Source organism: Strix aluco, chromosome 2 (assembly GCF_031877795.1).
Source record: "Strix aluco isolate bStrAlu1 chromosome 2, bStrAlu1.hap1, whole genome shotgun sequence".
Taxonomy (NCBI): domain Eukaryota; kingdom Metazoa; phylum Chordata; class Aves; order Strigiformes; family Strigidae; genus Strix; species Strix aluco.
The window spans coordinates 46,760,212-46,784,422 of NC_133932.1; the positions used below are offsets into that span (position 1 = coordinate 46,760,212).

The 24,211-nt window shown below is 39.0% G+C and overlaps 1 protein-coding gene across 1 annotated transcript in view; it reads right to left on the minus strand.

The window, feature by feature from the left end:
* Positions 1 to 485: 485 nt before the first annotated feature.
* Positions 486 to 24,211, minus strand: part of IL1RAPL1 (interleukin 1 receptor accessory protein like 1) — a 792,200-nt gene continuing 768,474 nt past the window's right edge. Inside the window, exons 9-11 of the mRNA XM_074816883.1 lie at positions 20,308 to 20,451; positions 3,475 to 3,645; positions 486 to 2,166 (exon numbers count right to left, since the gene is read on the minus strand). Coding sequence (XP_074672984.1) covers positions 1,448 to 2,166; positions 3,475 to 3,645; positions 20,308 to 20,451 — 1,034 coding nt within the window. The 3' untranslated portion in view covers positions 486 to 1,447. The remainder of the gene's footprint in view (positions 2,167 to 3,474; positions 3,646 to 20,307; positions 20,452 to 24,211) is intronic.

Here is a 24,211-nt window from a genome sequence, read left to right on the forward strand (position 1 = left end):
CCAGTTGTAAACTTAGTGGGTTTTTTTACTTCCCTGGCAGCCATGGTACTCGCATTATTTGAAACTCCTCAAAGATAGAATCATACATAAAAAATAAAACTAATTTATTTAGTCATTAAAGTGAATAAATTGTTTTTAATACTTCCAGGTCTGATTTAAATATTAATTTTGTATAAATAATGTTTATTCTGAAAATATTTGTTGGTATTCATGTCATTTTTTTCTGCCTGAGTTCTTACTGAAATCATGTTGAAATTAACATAGTTTTACTTGTCGTTACAAGCTAAAACCAAATGAAAAATTTCTTAATCCTGAATATGTCATTTTAAAGCAAATACAGGTTTTTTGAATATTAAAATACAAGGGGACTCTGTAATCCACAGCAAAATAATGTTTTGCTCGTAGTTTTTTAGAAAATAACCCTTTTTATAATACAAAGTGAGAAATCATCTACAATACTGTCTTTTTATTCCCCTTTGGTTTTGAAGTCATCACTGTAAATATCAGCAGGACTCTCTGTACTTCAATGCCTATTGCCTCACTTGTCTTACTTGCCTGACAATTGCAAATGATCTTATTTGTAGGATTTTGAAAGGGGGAAAAGAAAAAGTTAAATGTTTAAAAATAAAATCCACAATCATATTAATAGTTTCCAGGAAGTGTTAAAAATAGGGTTTGCTTTTATATTTATAAAAGGGATACAATCAACTCATTCTTAAAATAGTAATTAAAAAAAACAAACCCAAGAAAGCAAAAACCAAACCATCTCTAGTTTCTACACACTCTGTAGTGACTACTGTGAAGCAACCGATACAGATTGGGTATATTCTGTTGTTTGACAGGTATCTACCAAGTTACATGTTAGATGATCAGACTGTAGTGTTACCCCGAATGCGGGTCATTGTAAGGACAGGGAAGGAGCAGTGCACATTACAGGAGTAGAAATTAAACTGGAGCTCTCGGTGAGGGATGGGGTCCTTCTAAGAACAAATATTCTCCAAAACAGGTGAACTGCAGCAGGCATGGCCTTCAGGAATCAGGCTAGGCAGGCCAACAAAATGGATGGTGCTTCTGATATCAACATAGCTTTGTCCAAGCATTCCCAAGAGAGGTTAAAAACAGACAAACAAAAAGTCTAAAACTATACTAATGAAGCAAAAAGGTTTCCTATCTATACAGCAGTCTCTTCATTTAAAAAAATGTAAATATACAAATTTCAATGACATATAAAACAAAGTTGAAAATGTGAATGGGAAGAGACATGGGTAAAACAGGAAGACTGATGCTACAAAGAAATTGCAAAAAACATATGTACAAGACCCTGTTTTTCCTCGTATGTTATAGATTGTAATGTATGTTTAACAGCAGCAGTCGAGGATGTAGTTCCAGGCACCAGACTGCAGATTCAGCTCCTACTCCAGGGGGTTGATCGCCCCTTGCACTTCGGTCACCAAATGACACTTGATATACTGGTCTCCCGTGGCAAGAGGGGCAGTATCGCACTGTTTGTGTGAGCCTCTTCTGGATTCTGCTCCCTGTTAGTTTTTGTCTGTGGCCGCTGCCCATTTATAAGTGTCATAGGGATGTTGCAGTAGGTATGCTGGTTACCTATTGAGGTAAGCGGCAGGGTGCCGGTAGGAGGTACATCGTATTCATAGCTTCGATAATAGTGTTTCTGGCGCATCTGTGAATGATATGTGTTATGAAAGGTGGAGCGCAGGTCTGGATGAGCAGTGGCAAGAGCAGTGGAGGTGGCAGCAGCCATGGAAATTGCGGAGACTGTCTGCAGTTCCCCAAAGGGCCCCTGCTCACTGACATCTAAAACCTGCTCGTGTGTGATGGGTTCAATCCTCTTAAAAGGCATTTCATACTGTAAACGTTTCCAGAACTTGGAATTCAACTTGTTGCATTTTGGTCCGTGCCATTTAATGACAGTGAGGAGCTTGATGGTATGTTTCAGGGCCTCGACCTCCTGGTAGTTCATAACTCCTCGTAGTTCACTGCATTCAATCAGTATCACTTTGATTTCACCCGTGACTAACATGTTTCGAAGTCTCGTTTCCAGTTCAAAGATGCTCCAGCCTCTTCTTACCACATAATTTGGAGTCATGACGATGATCAGTCGCTTGCTTTGGTCTACACATCTTGCCACGTCTTCAATATAGGCTACAAAATAAGACAATTGCTCAAAAATCAGTCTAAGAAAACAGTCTGCTCCAATAGACTGGGGAGAAACAACAGAGGCAAATCCCTGATCACAGAAGAGCTCACTGAAATATGCTAAAAAATCCCTTGCAAACGAGCCAGGATTGCTTGTCAGGATATGGCCCTGGGCAACCTGCTCTAGGTGGCCCTGCTTGAGCTGGGGGGTTTGCCAAGAAGACCTCCAGAAGTCCCCTCCTACATCAACCATTTGTGATCCCACAAAACATCTATTCCCCCATGCACTATGGATTGTGAGTGTTTGTTTCTGAGCTGTGGTTTTGTATCAATATCTGTATTTTTATTGGAACAGGTGTGTCCATCACAATTTTTTTCTTTAAAAAGGCAAAGTCACCCAGGTAGGCAACAGAACAGCAACTATGTTCTTCAGGGGCTCAGCCTCAAACCCAAATGATACTCTAAGGTCTACCGTAGGGTTAAATTCTTCTTTTCCTTTCATGCCTCCACCACACACATTCACAAAACCAGTATTGTCTCCTGCAAATTAATGTATAGTTTACTGTAGATTTAAAAAAAAAAACATGCAGTTGTTTGATATTGTGCTTTGCCTATGCCAAGCATGTTTTCTTATCTTTAGTAAAAGATATTGATCTTAGTAGTTGTCTATATGGTTACACTGAAGTTATGAAGAATACTACAGCAACCTATCAAAAATTACTGTAAGTAAGGTTAGAATATGTGAAAGAAACATGGAAAATATCTACTTGTACCAGCTGGAATCAATTCTAATTTTCAGTCTCTGAGAATGATCCAGTACCTCCACTACACATTTATCTGTAGTGCACCCTAACAGAATTCACTACTTTGCTCTGCTGTAGATAGCAATACACAACTCTTGACTTAGTCCAAACACAACTTTTTCTTTTCTTTCTGAATTTCTGAAATAAATACTTAGAATCATGGGTATCTTTCCAGGCAAAGTCTAAGGACCAGAAAACAAAGACCTCTGTATTCATTCCTAGATATGCAAGCTCTCAAAAAATCTATGAAAAAATGTTAGTCTCATTCATTTCCATTAATTAAACATGCCCTTTCTGCACTGTCTCACCTTCAATCAATATAATACAATTACTAAAAAATAATCCTCTTATGTGGGAAATACACATTAAGTATGTCTGGTGGTTTATCGTCACCATTCTCTAAGACAAGGGAGGAAAGATGACATTCTGAAGGAGTACATATAGAAATGATACCAAAACTATCACTGCATTTGCTGTTTAGGAAACGCAAAAGCATAGAGACATTACTTACTTCCTGTGGGAATCAAATCTCTGTCTGGTATGAACAACTTGTATCCATAATGCTTTTCAAGCATATCTGGTAGGATCTCAAGAGCAAATCTTTCTTCTTCTCCAGTTTCTTGATTCCACTGGTCAGGATCCACTTTGGTATAAGATAGATACGCATCATAGTCTTTGTTATCTAAGGAAAAAGATGAAAAAAGTAAGTTAGTTTATACATTATTCTTGTAGATTTCCTAGATAATTCCTTATAAATTATTTCTGGGAGAATTTCCCAGGATTAGGAAATTGTTTAGATAAAATGGCAAGCTTTCACCCAATCTCCAGATATGAATCCATTCACCTCTCTTGTTTCACCTGGTAGAGGTAATCCTTATTTATACAGATGTAAAGGAGAAGGGATCCATATCCATACACTGAAGTCAGTTTGTTCATAGACATTTGTGTAAGGCTCCATATGGAGGAAATCCACTCAACTGTGGTGTGACAGCTTGCGAGCGCAGAAGAAAAAAGTCGCTGAAAAGAATTTGAATTCTTCTTTAGCTTTAAATGTGAAAAAAAATGCATGGAAATACCTAAGATAATGTGCAATTGTCTCTATTTCATAGTAAAAACAGTTCAATTTTGCCAGATTTTTAGAATAAATTTAGGGCCTGGGGCTGAAATGTTCTAAGCATATGTGTAGCTTACTTGTAAAACTCATTGCCTTTCCAGGTCTGAAATTATTGCCAAGCTTAAATCTTTGCAGCATCAGCTCCTGATAATGCAGTTTAAATCTCTTGAATACTGTGTGCTTAAATTTGCAAATTTAATGTTGCATTAATGTACATTTCATTACTTGACAGTGTGTTATTTCATCTCACTATGAGAAATAAATATGCCTGTTTCTAAAATGTGCTTGGTGTGCCTACTTGAAAGACTGAATCAAAAGAGCCATCATTAATTTTCATTAGAAGGTCAATAATACCAAGTGCTCTGGAACTAATTCAGTGGAATAAGAGGTCATGTTTTGACTTTTGTTGTGAAGAAAGCAGAAAAAAATCAATGGCAAGAGTAATGAAATGTTAACATCCTTCTAACTCTCTCGACAACACTATACACAGGCTATTGAGAATATCAATTGCTTGTAAAAGAGATCTGATTGAATACTTGACTGTGTGTCATAAGTAACATTACATTCAGGCAAAGCTTACTTTAGTTATTTACTGAGTCAATCCTTTCCTCATTTTACAGCTTTTTTACTCTGGTAGCATTTTTTTAGAAAAGCCTGAAAAATACAGGATGGATGCAAAGAGTATAAATGAAATTAATGAAATGGTGCTAATCTTGAAGTGTCCACTCTTCCTTCTGAGGAACTATACATACTATGCTCATTAACACTTGCAGATGACAAAATTAAGATGGTAAAACTGTAACTACTTTCAAAATTTCCAAACCTGTGAAATGACTGTGTGCTCATTCTCTCCTCTGTAGAGTTTTTGTGTGATATAATCTATTGGATTTTTATATCCATGGAAAACGAAACAAACAGATGAGAACAAGAGCAACAAAAGAAGAAAAATAAGGAAAAGAGGACTACTGCCTTCTATGATTCACTCTTTCCATTATTTTTCTTTGGAGTATTTGTGAAACCATGATCCTTAACAACAGACAAGCACCTAATGCATGTGACAATGCCTTGAAATAACACTGAATGGATCAAGTATGAGGTAAAGGGAGATTACATAGCAGGTTTTTGCTTCTCCAGTATGACAGTGTTAACCCAGCAACTGAGTTAACACACAGAAAGATCAAGAGATATATGGGGAAATTATGACAACTGACGAAATGATGATGTGGTAATGCCATTTTCTGTTGTCAGCTTAGTAATGGACATAACCATAGTACATGCTCAAGAGTAGTGTTGTTCTGTTGAAAGTCTTTGAGTAAAGATGAGAATGCATCATTTCTCAAAGAGAAAAACAATAAAAAATAATTCTGTGTTCAAACTGTTTTAAAGACTCAGGGTATTGTCTGTTAAGATGCTTTGCACATTCTTACTTGAGGGAAAATTATTCATGCTATGCCATTGTTTTCTTGCCTATGCAAACATTGCACTAATGAATTTATTTGAAACATACATTTTTTATACCATGGAGGCTTCAGCATTCCCACTGACTACAACTGCATTATCCTGTATAGAAAGGAACATTCTTTCCATGCTAGTTCCCTAGTTTTAATGGCATTTGAAGGGCAAAGAATATCCAGGATCTAGGGTATGTCTACACAGATGGGTTCAGGCAATCATGAATTTATTCAAACTCCAGTCCAGCAAGATGTGTAGTCTGGTTTGGAAAACTGTTAGATGTATTAGCACAGTGGCTTCCCTGAGCTATTATACTCCCCATCTGACAGGTTTTTTTAACTTCATTTGAAGAAAAATAAAAAGTTCAGTTTACAGCAGAATTACCTTATGTAGTAATTTTGTTATCTGATGGGCTGACATACTGGCATGAGCAGACAATTTGCAAAATGTGAAATGCCTGGGATACACATATGCCTTTGTTTTACTTCTATGATATTTATGTATTAGCCTGCTTTTAGTTAACTAGAAGTATTTGGGTTACATTGTGAGCTCCGTGAAACATCTTAAAAACTACAGCAGGCAGATAGCGATGCAGCCATCTTTTCAGTGATGTGATCAAAGAGCAATGGCATTATTTACTATTTTCTCTAATTGTTGTGGATCATAAAAAAAATGTAGAATTTCAGTTGTAATGAAAAATGGGAAAACTCATAAAAATTTTTGAAATCTCCCATCTACAGGAAAGTATTTAAACACACGGTAGATAATGTTGCGCGTGGTTCTTCTCAGTTAAATGGTCCCACCTACTCCTGCTTTTAATGGGGGAGACTGATGCCTACATTTTAAAGAACATTTCTGATATTAATTCATGGGGGGTTTTTTTAAATGCTGTCCCAATAGACTGAGAGGGAGAGATGGGAGCCTGCAGACATTCAGATTTTATGGCTGAGTCAAACTCTGAGAGCTGGGGCTCATATCTCGTCAGTCTCTTGGCCATGTCACATGGAAGCAGGAGGTTTTCATCTTTGCCTTCAAGCCCTTGGCTCTCAGGCTTTTTCCATGTAAACCTTCTTTTGAGCAACACATCTAGGAGGCCCCAGACTCCCAGCAAGCATGCAGGAAGTTCATTACATCTTTTTGTTTTCTTGACCATTCACTGGAACAGGTATTTTATCCATGAAAATATTTGCTGTCAACACATCTGCTTTTTACAAGAAAAATACACTTCACCAGAAAATTCCTGATCTGCTCCTAATCACAAATCAAATCATAAAGGACTTGATATTACTACTTATATTATTATGTAGTACGATAACTACAGATTTGGCTATGTAATAAGTTCAGATCTAGCTGGATCTAATATTGTGTCAGAAAAAAAGGGAAAAAATCCAAACTCAAACCAAACACAGCTGGTGGCATAGTTAGCTTTTCTTTAAAATGGGAATTTCCTTATATCCCTTCATCAGTAAACAACTAAGTCTTCTATCTGATTATCCTCAGAATGAAAACGTGATTGACTTTTGTTTGCACTTTGGCTTTAGATACAGATTATGCCATTTCAAAGATATGTTTTCGCCAGGCTCCTGTGCATTAGTAATAAACTGGAATATAGTTACTCACTACCTGTTTCCTCTCACACTTAAGAATAAGAATACCTGCTAAAAAGCAAAGGAAGGAATGTTGATCAGTTCATCTGAAACTTTTTTTCTTTCCCATGGAGATTGAAAGCACTTATCTACATATACTTTTGTGCCTGAAAGGACTCTTATTCCATTAATCGTTTCAGAATTATTTTTTTAGAAATATATCAGAATAAATTACAGAATCACAGAATCGTCAAGGTTGGAAAATACCTTGAAGATCATCTAGTCCAACCATTAACCTAACACTGACCATTCTCAACTACACCATATCCCTCAGCGCTATGTCGACCCTACTCTTAAACACCTCCAGGGATGGGGACTCCACCACCTCCCTGGGCAGCCCATTCCAACGCCTAACAACCCGTTCCGTAAAGAAATGCTTCCTAATATCTAGTCTAAACCTTCCCTGGTGCAACTTGAGGCCATTACCTCTTGTCCTATCGCTTGTTACTTGATTGAAGAGACTCTTCCCCAGCTTTCTGCAACCTCCTTTCAGGTAGTTGTAGAGGGTGATGAGGTCTCCCCTCAGCCTCCTCTTCTCCAGACTAAACAACCCCAGTTCCCTCAGCCGCTCCTCGTACGACATGTGCTCCAGACACTTCACCAGCTTCGTTGCCCTTCTTTGGACACGCTCGAGTAATTCAATGTCCTTTTTGTAGTGAGGGGCCCAAAAATGAACACAGTAATTGAGGTGTGGCCTCACCAGTGCCAAGTACAGGGGTAAGATCACTTCCCTGTCCCTGCTGGCCATGCTATTTCTGATACAAGCCAGGATACCATTGGCCTTCTTGGCCACCTGGGCACACTGCTGGCTCATGTTCAGCCGGCTGTCAGTCAACACCCCCAGGTCCCTCTCTGACTGGCAGCTCTCCAGCCACTCCTCCCCAAGCCTGTAGCGCTGCTGGGGGTTGTTGTGGCCCAAGTGCAGCACCCGGCATTTGGCCTTATTGAAACTCCTACAGTCGGCCTTAGCCCATCGCTCCAGCCTGTCCAGATCTCTCTGCAGAGCCTCCCTACCCTCGAGCAGATCAACACTCCCACCCAACTTGGTGTCATCTGCAAACTTACTGAGGTTGCACTCAATCCCCTCGTTCAGATCATCAATAAAGATGTTAAACAGGAGTGGCCCCAAAACCGAGCCCTGTGGGACACCACTTGTGACCGGCCACCAACCGGACTTTCTCCTAAGTACCTATACAGTATTTCATCCACCTCTCTGTCCTGGGTGGGTGGCCTACAGTAGACTCCTACTACAACATCTGCCCTGTTGGCCTTCCCCCTGATTCTAATGCAAAGACACTCCACCCTGTCTTCACTACACTTGTACTCAAAGCAATCATAACAGTCCCTAACATACAGCACCACCCCACCGCCTCTCCTTCCTTCTCTATCCCTTCTAAAGAGCTTGTAGCCATCAATTGGTGCACTCCAGTCATGGGAGACATCCCACCATGTTTCTGTAATAGCCACTACATCATAATTTTCCTGCTGCATCATGGCTTCAAGCTCCTCTTGTTTGTTACCCATGCTGTGTGCATTGGCATACATGCACTTCAGCTGGACTGATGTCCCCAGCACCTTTTCGCATTTAAAGGTCCTAAGTCCAGCCTGACCTTTCACAGGTGTTACCACAGTTACTGATCCATCAATATTTGTTTCATCTTTGTTGTGCTGCATGTCTCCATCTCTTGCCTCCACTGAGATGGCAGGGTGAGGCTTGTCACTGGCACAACAGCCCACAAACTCTGGTAATCTACCCTGGGGCTTATGTCTGGGAGTTCCAGTTTTGTCCCCTTCCCCCTTCAAATATAGTTTAAAGCTCTCTCGCTGAGCCCAGCTAACTCCTGTCCCAAGATCCTTTTCCCCCTCTGGTACAGATGCATCCCATCTAATGCCAAAGGGTCTGGCGTCCTGTATACTAACCCATGACTGAAAAGTCTGAAGCCCTTTCAATTCATCTTGCATTGCCTCCAGGTATGTTGTAGAGCTGTATTACGTAATGACTGTCCTTTAATTTAGTGAACACAGCTGAATGTGACATACAATACCATGCAAGCGCAATACCTCAAATATATTTTGATGTAATAAGTTTCCTGTTTCCATTCTTTGTGAATGAACAAGTAATCCTCTCCAGTTAAGTGGTTTATAGTTGCTTTCTGCTGCCTACAGTTATTATAAAGTTAGGATGGAGCTCTTCAACTCCACAGTCTCTATTTCTGTGAAATTTTGTTGTATGTCTTAGTTAAAAATATCAAACCAAAATCTAAAGCAGACCTTGCATGGCCAAATTCAACCAGATGATGCAAAAAAAAAAAAAAAAAAATCCTTGTTATTGTTCTGTAGACAGCCATGAGAGCATATAGAAGGTCTGGATTAGTTCATCACAGTGGGGTCAACTACAACCCATGCTCAAGGTATGATGTGTTCAGTCCACAAATGCTTCAGTCAGCCCAAACCCACCAGTACTGTAAGACTCTGGCCAAAACAGACTGTGAGGTACAGACTTTGCTATACCATTCCAACCATTCTATGGGGTTGGAAGTGAGGACACTGAGTAACAGTCATGGAGCTGTGCTCGGCCACAGGTCTGACAAAATTGTTTGGGTCGATCTTATGGGTGAACATGGAGAATGAAATCCCAGCTTCATTAATAACAAATATAAACATTACTTCCCTTAGTGGCCCAGGATTTTAGCCAAAACACATGCTGGATCATTGCAATATGCATTCTTTAATGCTGCCCATTTCTTTCAGTACACATCCAAACGTAGAATATGTTATCATATTCTCTGTAACTTTCTAGAGTGTTAATCCAGCAGAAGTGATATAAACTTCTAGGGGATGAAGTTGCAAATGTTGCTTGTTATTCCAAGGATGTGCTCAGCAGCAGTCACTTAAAGGCTCAATGTAAGCATAAAATGAAACCCAGACTCTATATGCATCTACTTTGTCACATGCAAATGGGATCTTTGGTAAGTAAATTGCTATCAGACATCTAAGAACTCATCTGTATGCATGCTCTTTTAACAGCTACACATGAAGAAATGGTAAGCTGGTGCCTACAGAAAGATAGATAAAGCTTCCTCTTTTACAGGGACCAGCAAACAGATTAAACTTTGAATTTGTATTATATATGTACATGTTTTCTAATGATTTCCGTGTTGCACTCCAAGAAGCCAGCAGCTTGGGCCTTTGAAGGTTTATTAAACTTTAAACATTGCAGATACTTCTGTTGACAGGGGACAGAAAGATATATATATATGCATGAAAAATTAAGAAAAAACTGACTCTATGAAGGTTTTTTTTATTTTTATCAGTCATGTTCAAGCAGATGAGAAACTCTGATTTTCAGCTGGCACAACACATTTTAGCACAAGATGGATTAGTAGATCAAAATAAAGAGAAATCTCACAGTGTTGTATTTCATAGTGAATCTTATTCTAATGAAGCTCTAAGACCTACACATCAGGGTCAACCCATGCCTCTGTGCATCCTGAATTTCTCCAGAGTAATTATCAGTGCCTTCAGAAACATCCAGTGCACTGAAGGCAGCTGACCACGCGCAGGCTGCTCCCCGGCTAGGTGTAGCCAGCAATACATCTGGCTTCCACAGATCTTCCATTTCTAGATCAACAGGGAACTGGACAGCTGATTACCCTCCTTCACCAGAGCACATGTCAGACTAGTAAAGACTCAGATATGCATTATTGGAGTCTAGGAGCAATGCGCTGATTTAACTCAGAGTTTCAGGATTTCAAGAGAAGTTCTTCGAAATTACAGACTGGATCCTCCCAGTGCTGCAGGGAGTTGGAGTCAAGCCGATGCAGAGGCTTTCCTCTTTAAAAAATGTGCTGTGACCAGGAAAGGTTGCAAAGTACTGGGCTTTCAAAATTTCTCAGAGACTGTAATTGCTTCAAAATTATAATGACTATGGTATTTCATAATCTGTATTTGATTATTTTGGGGGGGCATATTTAATGTATGCATTGCAATAGTGTTCATCACCCTTAATGTAATGAAAATGTAATTTAAATGCTTAGTTGAATAAAATGCCCAAATCTTGTCTTTCAAAATGCTTATATTTTTACTCACATTATTTACTGTTGCTTTCTTTCATTTTTAAATGTCAAGCCCTTTTAATGTTAATAAAAATGAAGAACTACCAACACTAGCTTCTTCTGCGGCAAAGTATTTAAGTGTAGCATTCCTAATGATAGTTCATATCCTTGTGCAGAGTGGGTAATGGTGAAATAGAGGGAGGTTTTGTAAATGCGACACTGGGGAAGAGTTTAAAGAAATGAAATAAATTTTAAATACGTTCTGGAGTATTCTAAGCACACCATAGACCAGAAAGAAAAGGGTCTTTGTCCCTCATGGGCACATTTATAAAAAAATTAAAGCAATGGACATGCATTTTTTTTTCTTTTTTTTTTTTTTTTCTCCATTAAGACATATTGAATTTTGGAAGTCTAAGGAACATAAAAAAAAAAAAAAAAAAGAAATACCAATTTTAAAATTGATTTTATAAGAATATATATGAAAACTTAGGAACATTTATGAAATGCTGCATTTGACATTTCTTGAAATTTAGGAGTGATTCCCAGCAGATAAAAATTCAGCCAAAAAATAACACAATGATATGATTTCAAGTATAAAATAAATTCTCTCTGTAAGCTATATTTTCCTGGTTTTCTATAATTACAGCTAAAATTTGTCATTGATAGATACATAAGATAGAATATTACTTATTTAAACTGAATGACTTATTATTAAATTGTTCTCATATTTAGTCTGATTTTGTATTCCTAACTAAATGAAGAGTGCATCTCGAATGTTTCTCAGTCATTCTCATTAACATGGAAGTTTAAATTTGCTGCTACTACTGAAGATGTTCAACTTTCAATATAAAAAATGATGAAGCATTAATCTTAGAAGTCTCTTTTGACAGGTATGAAAACTCAAAAGTCACAGAATCACAGAATCATCTAGGTTGGAAAAGACCTTGAAGATCATCTAGTCCAACCATTAACCTAACACTGACCATTCTCAACTACACCATATTCCTAAGCGCTATGTCAACCCGACTCTTAAACACCTCCAGGGATGGGGACGCCACCACCTCCCTGGGCAGCCCATTCCAACGCCTAACAACCCGTTCTGTAAAGAAATGCTTCCTAATATCCAGTCTAAACCTTCCCTGGCGCAATTTGAGGCCATTACCTCTTGTCCTATCACTTGTTACTTGGTTAAAGAGACTCATCCCCAGCTCTCTGCAACCTCCTTTCAGGCAGTTGTAGAGGGCGATGAGGTCTCCCCTCAGCCTCCTCTTCTCCAGACTAAACAACCCCAGTTCCCTCAGCTGCTCCTCGTACGACATGTGCTCCAGACACTTCACCAGCTTCGTTGCCCTTCTTTGGACATGCTCGAGTAATTCAATGTCCTTTTTGTAGTGAGGGGCCCAAAACTGAACACAGTAATCGAGGTGTGGCCTCACCAGTGCCGAGTACAGGGGTAAGATCACTTCCCTGTCCCTGCTGGCCACGCTATTTCTGATACAAGCAGGGTACCATTGGCCTTCTTGGCCACCTGGGCACACTGCTGGCTCATGTTCAGCCGGCTGTCAATCAACACCCCCAGGTCCCTCTCTGACTGGCAGCTCTCCAGCCACTCCTCCCCAAGCCTGTTGTGCTGCTGGGGGTTGTTGTAGCCCAAGTGCAGCACCCGGCATTTGGCCTTATTGAAACTCCTACAGTTGGCCTTAGCCCATCGCTCCAGCCTGTCCAGATCTCTCTGCAGAGCCTCCCTACCCTCGAGCAGATCAACACTCCCACCCAACTTGGTGTCATCTGCAAACTTACTGAGGTTGCACTCAATCCCCTCGTTCAGATCATCAATAAAGATGTTAAACAGGAGTGGCCCCAAAACCGAGCCCTGTGGGACACCACTTGTGACCGGCCACCAACTGGACTTTCTCCTAAGTGCCTATACAATATTTCATCCACCTCTCTGTCCTGGGTGGGTGGCCTACAGTAGACTCCTACTACAACATCTGCCCTGTTGGCCTTCCACCTGATTCTAATGCAAAGACACTCCACCCTGTCTTCACTACACTTGTACTCAAAGCAATCATAACAGTCCCTAACATACAGCACCACCCCACTGCCTCTCCTTCCTTCTCTATCCCTTCTAAAGAGCTTGTAGCCATCAATTGGTGCACTCCAGTCATGGGAGACATCCCACCATGTTTCTGTAATAGCCACTACATCATAATTTTCCTGCTGCATCATGGCTTCAAGCTCCTCCTGTTTGTTACCCATGCTGTGTGCATTGGCATACATGCACTTCAGCTGGACTGATGTCCCCAGCACCTTTTCGCATTTAAAGGTCCTAAGTCCAGCCTGACTTTTCACAGGTGTTACCACAGTTACTGATCCACCAATATTCGTTCCATCTTTGTTGTGCTGCATGTCTCCATCCCTTGCCTCCACTGAGATGGCAGGGTGAGGCTTGTCACTGGCATAACAGCCCACAAACTCTGGTAATCTACCCTGGGGCTTATGTCTGGGAGTTCCAGTTTTGTCGCCTTCCCCCTTCAAATCTAGTTTAAAGCTCTCTTCTTATAAGACTTTCAGAATACAAAAAAATACAAAAGTGAAAAGATAGTGATAGATATTATTCTCTTGGTTGCTATGAATTATTTGCATGTCAAATACCAAACTAAGAGAAAAGTTATTGAAAGACTGAATGGTAACTACCTAGCTGGAAATATAGCATAGCATAGCATAGTAGTTATCTGTGAAAGACTGGAAGATACTAGCTACTATTTTAAAATGGAGAAAGTAGGAAGAGGCACTAATAAAGATTCTCATGTAAACTCTGAAAATGGAAGAACATAATTTTTCCCATACTAAAGAAATTTCTTAAATAAAGCATCAAGAAATGATGCTATTATTATGGTCCTGACTCAACAAAGGAACTAGTTACCTATATATAATGCATCCTTAATTTTATGTATATTCCTTAGTTCTGTTGATCTCAGTGGCTGTGCTTGTATCTTATCTTTGGGTTAAGTATTTTGAAAACCGGAGCTAAGACAGCCTTGATCTAGGCAAAAGCTGCAAAAAGTTAAGTGAAATAAAAAGAAAACTCAAGGAGAAACAGCTTGGAAGCAGACTTTCAATCTAAGATTCTTGAAATGATATGCCAATATGCTGTGTTCATCTCACCTACCTCAGAAATCTGCAATGTGCTTTGGCCTTTGAGAAAAAAACCTGCAAATCTTAGAACCATTTGACAGAGCTGCTGGTTGAGGAAGAGGAGATATCTCAGTCTTCATTGATTTATATTTGGTAGTTTTTCTACTTTACGTCTGGACTTTCTAATCTATAACAAACTTTTAGTTTGGAATCTAAACATGCGCTTTGTGATACTGTTTTTTTATTTTTTAATATATATTATGCATGTACTTTAGATGCTATAAAATAGGAAGAGAGAAAAAATCAGGAATTATTCTTTGAATTAGTAAGTTTCAAGGACAGAATCTAGAAAATCACATATTCAGTGGAAACATAAATTGAGATTTTATTGTTTGAAGTGCATTTCAGAAGTAAATAAATAAGATACAAAAGAAGAGTTAAAAGAAGTGGTTCTCCAACAATAAAATTTTAATTAAGTAAGAGGAAAATCCCTTTTTGTAACCAGTAATATTTGGAAAGATGAAAGCTGTATTTTTCTAAGGGTTATTTTAATAGAATTTGAAATTGATATTCATAGACCGGGATTTCTTATTGCCACAATTTGCCAATAGCCAATAAGAATAAATATGCAGTGGTGAAGCTGCTATTGCAAACTTATTCTATGGGTCCCCAGGGAAGATTCTGTAATTGCAAAGTCACTAACTTCAGCAGTAATTTCAGTCTAGCTATACCTGCATAGCATAATCATTAACACAAATGCTTTGGCAGTGCATAAACCACTGTTAAAAGTTATATTTGAAAGTTAGCAACTAAGTGACACTGAAACATTAAGAATCTCAAAGCATTGCCTTTCCTTGCTGCATAAGAGGTTTACTGAGATGAAACCCAGGAAACCACTAAGTATATCTTACCTACTCTTGTCTTTCACAGTTAATAAGATATTATCTGGGCAATCCCATAGGTCTGTCCACAAACCCTGCTAGTCTTTTGCAGCTAAATAATAGTAAGGACAAAAATCATGATTACTTAAGGACTCCCAGGTGCAACAGAAACTTCAAGGCAGAAACTGTTTCATCAGTCTCCTAATCTGAGCATTGATTTGCTTCCCCTCAGCAAGCAGTAGAAGTTCATCTCTCAAGAAAACACAACAAGCACAGCCAAGAAACAGCCACTATAGATTTCATGTACCAAATTCAAACAAGATTTCTTCAAGTTAGAGAGCTCAGCAGTGACATATTTTAATCACATTAGGAGCACTTTGTTTTATTTCAGCAGGCAGGGTGGGGGGAAGCAGCAACCTGTAGAACTGAAAGTGAAACCCAGAGGAACTCCCCAGCCCTGGCTCCCAGGTGCCTTCACTGTCTGCACCCCAGCTGCACAGATGTGTCTTCCCTCAATTCACCAAGGTTTCCTTGGCAAGGAAAGCTGAGAATAAGATTGAGGACACCACGGAGAGCTCCTGTGCAACACTGTAGAAACAGCTGATGGGACCTAAAGGCACCAAGGGTCATTGTGATGGTCATCATATCAGCTGTTAAGCAAAGCTCTTACTTTCTAGTTATCAGCTGCCTGTTCTTGAGCGTAAAGCTTGACTTCTCATCAGCCTAGCTCTGAGAAAGGATATTTGTGTAAATTTCATTAAAAAACTATTTACTACACATTTGTTCAGACTTTCTCTTTAACTGTTACTTTTTTACTCTTACCAATTTTAATGCCAGCCTCTTAATGTAGAATTTCTTCATTTTTATGATAGTGTTTACCCCTTGCTTATTAATTCCTTCATAGAAAAACTTCCACCAATTCAAATGGTTACTAATGTACCCAGGTTATGGTAGGGGCTGGTGCCTGCAGAATGTTTCTACTACTAACTGTACCATATGCTCTTTTGTCTGAAACTGGAATGTAAACACATGTAAAAGTTCATGGTTTTGAGTAATTTTGCCTATCTTACCATGTCCAATGGTTTTCAGCCTTCAGTTTTCTGTAGACTTGTGGATTTATCCTTAGTATATCTTAAAGCTTGCATACAGATATCTGCACATCCACTGGAAACTCCCAGGTCTTGAGATGGCAAGAAAAATTTGAAAATAGTGGTTTTGGTGACTTTGAGCCTTCTGTCCACTTTAAGGCAGCATCGTAAATAGTGCTGCTTAGAGAAATGGTCTGACTCCCCTCTCCACCCTTGCTGTGTCTGCTAAGGCTGTCATGCCTGGGGACTGATCCTGGCAGGATTTGATGAGCAGAAGCAGTCTCACAAAGGACATAGTTGTCTGAGATAAAATTCGGGGAAAATTTGCATAGATTTTAGGGGGCCTGGAAGTCAGCTTGTATGTAGGCAAAGAGCAGATTTCTATACAGTGGTAATATCTCTTCTGATACAGATAGCCTTTTAAGGTCACAGAGAGAGAAGTCAGGGCATGTGTTGATTGCAGGTACTTTTAAATGTTTACTTGCATTTTTAGTCTTCTCTTTTAGTTGAAGTATGATATTTAGTTTGTTCATCAAGTCATTTAAAAACTGGGAAAGGCAACAAGAGAAGATCCTTGGAAAATAAAAATACAGAAACAGTAACTGTTAAAACACTCCTCAGAGGATGAATGTGATATAAAATCTCTTGTGTTGGAGCTCAATGTACAGCAGAATAGAAAAGTCATCACTTCTGAAAGTGGCTTTCACTAATAATGTGTCACTCCTTAATGTGCACTTTATGGACAAGGTTTTTTAAAATAAGCTTTTAAGTTTAAAGCTGCAAACCTAAAAAGGTTGCCTGACATTTAACAACAATCAGCCTTCAGAAATTTCCAGTGAAGTATCTATTTCTGAAAATTTTGTTGTTTTCAGAATAATACTGGACATTTTATTGTTTGCATACCATTTCAAGGTATCATCTTCATTGTGTATGTGGAGAGATCTTCAACAGAAATTCTCCACTTAAACAGATTTGGGAGTTTCTGACAACCAAACTGGTAGGGACGAGTTATATCTCCGAGATACAAGGTCATGCCAAACACCTGCAGGAGAGAAAGCTACTGCTTTGCCAAGGGTCAGAGTGTTTTTCTTGCCCCTTGTGCTCCAGCTCCCGGGGTATCTGTCAGATGTTCACAGTGTGGTCTCCTAACTAAACTCTGGCACGTTACATTGCTCCACCCCAAAGGACACAACATGGTGCCCATCACGCAGTCCCCCAGTGTGGAGGTAGCCCCCAGGCAGCTGGAAAGCACAGGCACAGAGTGGGAGGAAAAGTGGTGAAACGTGAGCTGGGTTTGATTATGTTCTAATTTAGTAGTAAAGGCGGGGAATTAACCATGAAAACAAAAACGGGAGCTTCAATGACCATTCCCAGGAGACAATAAAGGTGAGCCTGAGCTAAAGTGTTTGCAGGAGAGAGAAAAGTACAGGAAAGTCTAGCTCCTGGGATGAGAGAGAGGATGGGAAATTTAAAGCTGCAAGTTAGACAAATGAGAAATCAGCAGCTGTGATCACTTGCTTAATCTGCAGTACCCCTGCAGAAAGTAATAAACCAAGTTGCATTAGCTGTAAGGGTTAAATAATTTGTTTTCAAATATTCCTCACAATTTACCCATGCCTCCCACAGAAATGCATATGTTAGCCTGAGAAAAACTGATGTGTCTAAAGCCTGGAAAGGAAAGAGGAATTGTGATGAGATTTGACATCCTGGAGGGCTTGTTCTCTGATCAGGGAAGAAATGAAGTGTTGCATTTTAAAAGAGATTTTCAACTGAAAATTTTAATTGGACCTCAATTTAAAGTGTTTCAAATCCTCTCTGGGTACAATATAGTGCATGCAAAAAAAGACTGTGATATTTTGATGTTTGCTTATCTATGTGCTGTCCTGAAGTATGACAGAACATGGTGTAAATTATGAATAGCACGTGGGCGCTCTGCTGTTGCACTGCAGGAGATGTGGTTAGAAGAAGATTTTAGAGTTCAACATTTTGTGTCTGTCAGTAACAAACTAAACCAAAGGAAAGGATCTGAATATATGTCTGCAATTTATTTCTGCACAAGCCATGGCTTGGTCTTCTGTGGGGCATTTTCTCTCTGTCTTTGTGCTTTTGCAAGAGTGTAAGGGAAAGAGACGGCATAAAAAGTCCAGTTGCAGTAACTTCATTGGCACAATGGGTTTTATCCATATTGCTAATATATTGAATATAGTAGGAGTTACAGATTTCCATTAAGAATCTGGAAGGAGTATTTTTCTTCTTATGTTACTGCAGTTAAGCATGCAAGCTATCAGTGTTTGCATTCATCTAAGGAGAATCCATACTTCATCTTCCTTAACAATGATCTTTGCTCAGAGGATAAAGTGAATGGATATTGGTTTTCCTCCTTTTGAATCCCAGAACAGTATTCTTTAGAGGTCATTTTGTTGTTTAAAATGTGTGATTAAAGTATTGTTCCCAGGTGACCAATGTTTGGGGATGGAAGAAGAAAGAGGTAAGCATGCTACACCTGGTAGAGTAAGTTTGCAAATGAATTGGAATTATTTGAGATAACAATAAATGACAGCTGTAAAAGCAAGAATTACTGATACTGAGAAAGAAAACATTAAATTGCATATGTTTAAACAATTATTAATTAAACTGTATATTTCTGCATAATATAATATGTCTATTATTAAATTCACACAATTCATGCAAGTAAGCATGCCCATTTAAACTGGGGGCTGCTTTGTGGAGAAGAGAGTATCTCAGCTCCTGAAAAAAAAAGGTGCCTGCCAAAATCCTCCATGAGTCACAGTCCCTTTGGGCCTCAGTTTCCTCCTCTGTAAAATAAGTGGAATAGCCTGATTTTTTTCCCCCACTGAGCTGCTATATTAATGCATCCTTTTTGTAAATCCAGTAGAAGGATACAAAATGTTCTAATGTTCTTGGACTTGTTGTTCTGAGCATTTTCTATTTTGAAGCCTTGTGCATTTTCAGATGGGAGGCAGAAGTGGGTCATTCCCTACTGATCTTATTATGGAAATCTTCCCCTTATATAAGGACCTCTAATTCTGCTGCCACTCTTCTCCCTTATTGGTGACAGATTTGGCCAGTGTTTGTTCATCAGTACATATTTATTTTAATATGTCACAGTGGCTTCTGCCCACAGGCTATTACCTTGAACTGTAAAATAACTTTTATTAGTATTTCAGTAAAAAAGAAGGCCCTGTCACCAAAAATGTAGTGGTAACACAAAACATAAATATCTTTGACCCAAGAAACCAAACCTAATTCATCAGAGCCTGCAGCTCAACCCCGTTCACTGTTCAACAGCAGTTTTGATTAGTAGGACTAGAGGCAAAGAAGACCTTTTTCTTCAGTGCTTGAAAAGAGAAGAAAATGCATGTATACATTTGACACAATCCAGTGCATACATTGCAGATTACTTTTGTTTAGGCTGGGTGTCCTTGAACCACGGAACAACTTTAATGACCATTAGCAGCTCTCTCAATGATTAAGTGAATGAACTCAAGAGAATAAACTGCTGGGTACACTCCCAAACACTCGGTACAGTTTATTGAAACTGATCAGTTTAAACAAGCAGTAAATTGAGATTCACTTAAACCTCTTCGGTGAATACAATTAGGGAAGACACTCCCTAGTTTATGGAGACGTGAAGTTGGCTTTCATTACTGACAGAAAGTAAAAATCTTTAATGCATCAGTGTTGGTAATTTACGTTCAGTGTCCTGAGTTAAAATCTAAAAGACATGGGTGTCTTCTGGAGTTCCAGAGAGCAAAACGTACATCAGCTCAGCAATCACTGCTGCTAATGTGCTGTACAAGAATGCATATTCAAGTCAGTGCCTAATGCAGTGAGAAATAAAAATTGCAGTTAACGCATCTTGAACTGGACTGAAATTTGGGCCTTGGTGGAGAGAAATAAAAGACCGGCATACTTAGAAATTAGGAAATGTACTAAGAAGCTGCCTTACCTCCATCTAGTTCTTCAGCTCCAAAATGATTCCTGTAGAAGAGCATAATCTCTATCTTGTAACACTTGTAGATAGTCACTAAACAAACAAGCAGCAGCAGAATAGCACCAAGCCCACCAGCAAGCTCAACTGTGTACATCAGCTCTGCAAAGAATTACAAAATGCAGTAACAACCACATTCTAAACCAGGGAAAGATTAGCAACAGGCCTCGCACTTACGTTAAACATTAAAATAAAATAATGAATGATGGGTTATTTATGTATTTATTTTATTATAGGGCCCTTGAAGATATACCTAACTAATTGATTTTTTTTCCTTTAATAAACTAGTTTTTTCTCTGGTACACCATCTGGATTGCTCATTTGAAAAATAAAAATTGATGGGGATATGTGTGTGTATGAGTATATACATATATATAAGAGATACTTGATAAATCCCTTCTCTCTCTCTGTAGATAGATCACAGTTTGCTTTACACAGGTAAACATTGACATCTACTTACAATGAAAGCAGAGGTGAAGGTTTCTTTTTGGGGGACTATAATGCAAACACAGCTTCTCCCTTATTCCACACACAAATAGGATGACTTTCAGTCAAATGGATAGGATTATGCTAAGGATTATTTTTTTTTCAAATAAAATTATTTAAAAAAAACCCAAAACAAAACCAAAAACAAAACAAACAACCAAAAACTTAAGAGATACGAAGACAAATTATCTAAGGAACTCCACAGCCTCAGATCTCAGTTATATGTTAATATCTTTGACACAATTTCCCAAAGATCACCAGTTCATCTTTATTCTCCTCCTTCCCCCAGTGAGGTTGGCTTATGTGTAGTCACAGCAAACCATGCTTATTTGTCCATTCTGACATTCCTATTCACACCGTGATCCCCTGGTGTCTTTGCTGCACTCTACCATTGGAGACTCACATGATGGATTGAGATCGTCACCACATAGATCCATTCCTGAGGATGGGGACTCTTGTTAAATGTGGCCACAACTGCCTATCGCCAGCAGTATCCTCAATAGGGCCACTTACCAGTGCATAAATAATATGCCATCATGGACTTTCACCTCCCCCAGTCTTAACCGTTGCACACTCAGGGAAGCTCATACAGCTACATGGCCTCCATTTTGTTACTTTTCATTTGCTTATTGACTGAAAACTGGCAATGTTAAAAAACGAGGGTGGGAGGAAGGAGAGCGTTACTAACAATTTTGTAGTTTAAAATGAGTAATAGATGGCAAATATTAAGACCACCCATACTTTTTCAATATCACGCAGTTTTGATGAATGCCAAGAAATCAGATCTTGGAAATCTAAGACATACAGTTTGCTTCATAAAAATCTGTACTGAAGAAAGCTCAGTTCTGTGTTATTTACACAGTATCCTCTTCCAGTGGGCAGTTTCTGTCTGAGTGAAGCTGGGTAGCCCTGAATTAACCTTTTTTTGTGTGTGTGTGGTTATGCAGATATGATACTCCAGCACAATACAATTCAATTAGAGAAATAAAAAGTTAGAGGAAAAAGTGACAATTCCATTTATTTTGACTGCATCTACTGAGAATCACACACTTTTTTTATTGAGGCAACTGTAAGAAGATTTCATTGCTCTCTAGAAGACACTAAAAGTGTAATAAAATAAAATAAAATGGCATTTATATTCTGTGTCATTCTCTCCAAAACTGTGCTGGAAACTCCTTTGTGTTAGACATTTTTAAGACCAACATGGTTATTTCAGACTTTCAATACTTTTCTGGTCCAGAGAGGGAAATGTTATTAGAAACACCCAACAAAAAATTGTTTGCATAAATATGTAATACAGTATTTTAGAATATAAATGGAAATGGAAATTGCTCTGCACTGGCTTACTATACCCTGTTTATCATTTTGTACTACAGGTGATGCAGCTGTTCAATAACTAGAAGAAAGGCTTTCATATTTTGGGTTGCTAGGCACAAAATAGTCTATGTGCCTGCTGTTATGACTCATTAAAGGCAAGGGAAAACTTTACAACTGGAAAACAAAAGTCTTTCCTAAATTAATGATTTTGAGATTAAATCGAAAAAATAACTGTAGGTAGTAATCTGTTCTCTGTCACTGTGCATGAAATCAGACTAATGCACTGTATCACTTTAGCCATCAGAGAGTCCCTGTTGGTTATCTTTTTACCCATAAAATAATTCAAGATTATGCCTACATTTTTACTTCAGTAACATCTATCTGAACACATAGGAAACTGTCCTAAATTAGGCAACCAAAGCAAACAACAAAATTCTCTAAGTCACCCTGAAACATACTAGAAATTACCTTTCCATGTGCTGCTGCTCAGCCCCTCGTGATCACTTATGAGCACAAGGATAAGGTGGTTCTTAAACAGATTTGTTTGCAAAGTAAGTTTCATGCACTGTCCATCTAGCATAGCAAGCTTGTATTTTCCTCTGTGCTGGACACCATCTATCAGCACATATTCGTTCTTTGCCTTGGGTGCTATTTGTCAGGGTTGAGAGGAAGAGAGGAGCAGCAATTAGCCCGACAAACTGCTGCATCCTTACACCAGCCCTGCAAATGCCTGAGGTAACCCCCAGAGTGCTGGAAGTGGCATGTCCACATCTGTGCAGTGCCGTGGAAGGCAGGACAGATTGGCCTGGGCACAATATCACACCACGTTGATTGCTTTTAGGCCTTGGGCTAGTGTTTCTGCAGGATGCTAAACCGTGCCCTAAGGGGGCACTCACTGGTTTTGAGCTTCTGCAGGGATTTTATGAACAGTATTACCCTGTGTTGCACTGAACTGAAGGCATGAGGAGTGGAAGGCTTGGTCCCACCTCCGCTGTCAGCCCCTTGGGTGACCAAAGCCGTTTCACTGTCTGTGCTTCTGTTTTTTCCCAGTATGAACTGGGGAGGCTGCTTCTGACTCCTTCTTAGGAGAGATTACTCTTGAAAGGTGCTCTGCGAGCGCTAAAGGTGTTGGTGATGTGTATGTCAACAATGATGTAGTGACTCTTAAAGCTAAGTTAAAGCATAACAACAAGGTTAGAGTGTAAGGTTACCTTTACAATAACATTTTTTCCTGCTGCTTTATTTCTGCCTTTTGCACTGAGATTTACACAGGTGCTGCAGCAGGCTTTACACTCCCTTTGACGTGTGATCTGTTTTTCCTGCTGAAATTCAAGTTTCCTGTAGTGGCTACACACTAAAAAGATTCAATTTCAGCACAATTCCACATCAGAGAGGAGAGACAAAATGTGCAAACCTTTTAAAATCTATTTAGACTCCATGTTACGTTGCTCAAATTACAGACCTGGCCCTCCTTAAGGAGCTAAGACTGAATGTAGAAAACAGTAGAGGAAAATTACTCTGCTAACCCTGAGGGGGACAGGCATTCTGTTAAACACAACAAATGAGCGTGTGCCAGGGAGTTACATCCAGAAGCACAGCAATCATTTAGTTACAGGCAATTAACAATAGTCCTCCTGTAGCACAGAAACAGTTCTACTCCAAGGGAAAACACATTGATTACTGCAGCAGTAGTAGATTGGTTTCTGAATAAATAGCTTCAATTTAAAACAAGATTTGTTACAAGCATTTTGACCAATGCCTACAATTTTTTTTTTGCTTATTGGGAGGCTTTGGCCAAGCAACCCAGTGAAAGAGACAGCTAATTAAAACAAAGTGCGCGTCCTCTCCAAATATCTGGCACGATATGGCTGGTAATAAAATGCACTCATTTTATACTGATTCTATCCTAATTATTAGGCTTATTTGTAGGATATATCTTTGATCTTCACCTGGCTTTAATATTTGATAAACTTCTTTTGACTGTGTCATGCAGGTAATTCACTTATCGTGGCTGGAGTTGTAACAAGAAAGTAAATAAAAGGGTTCCTTCAAAGACTCA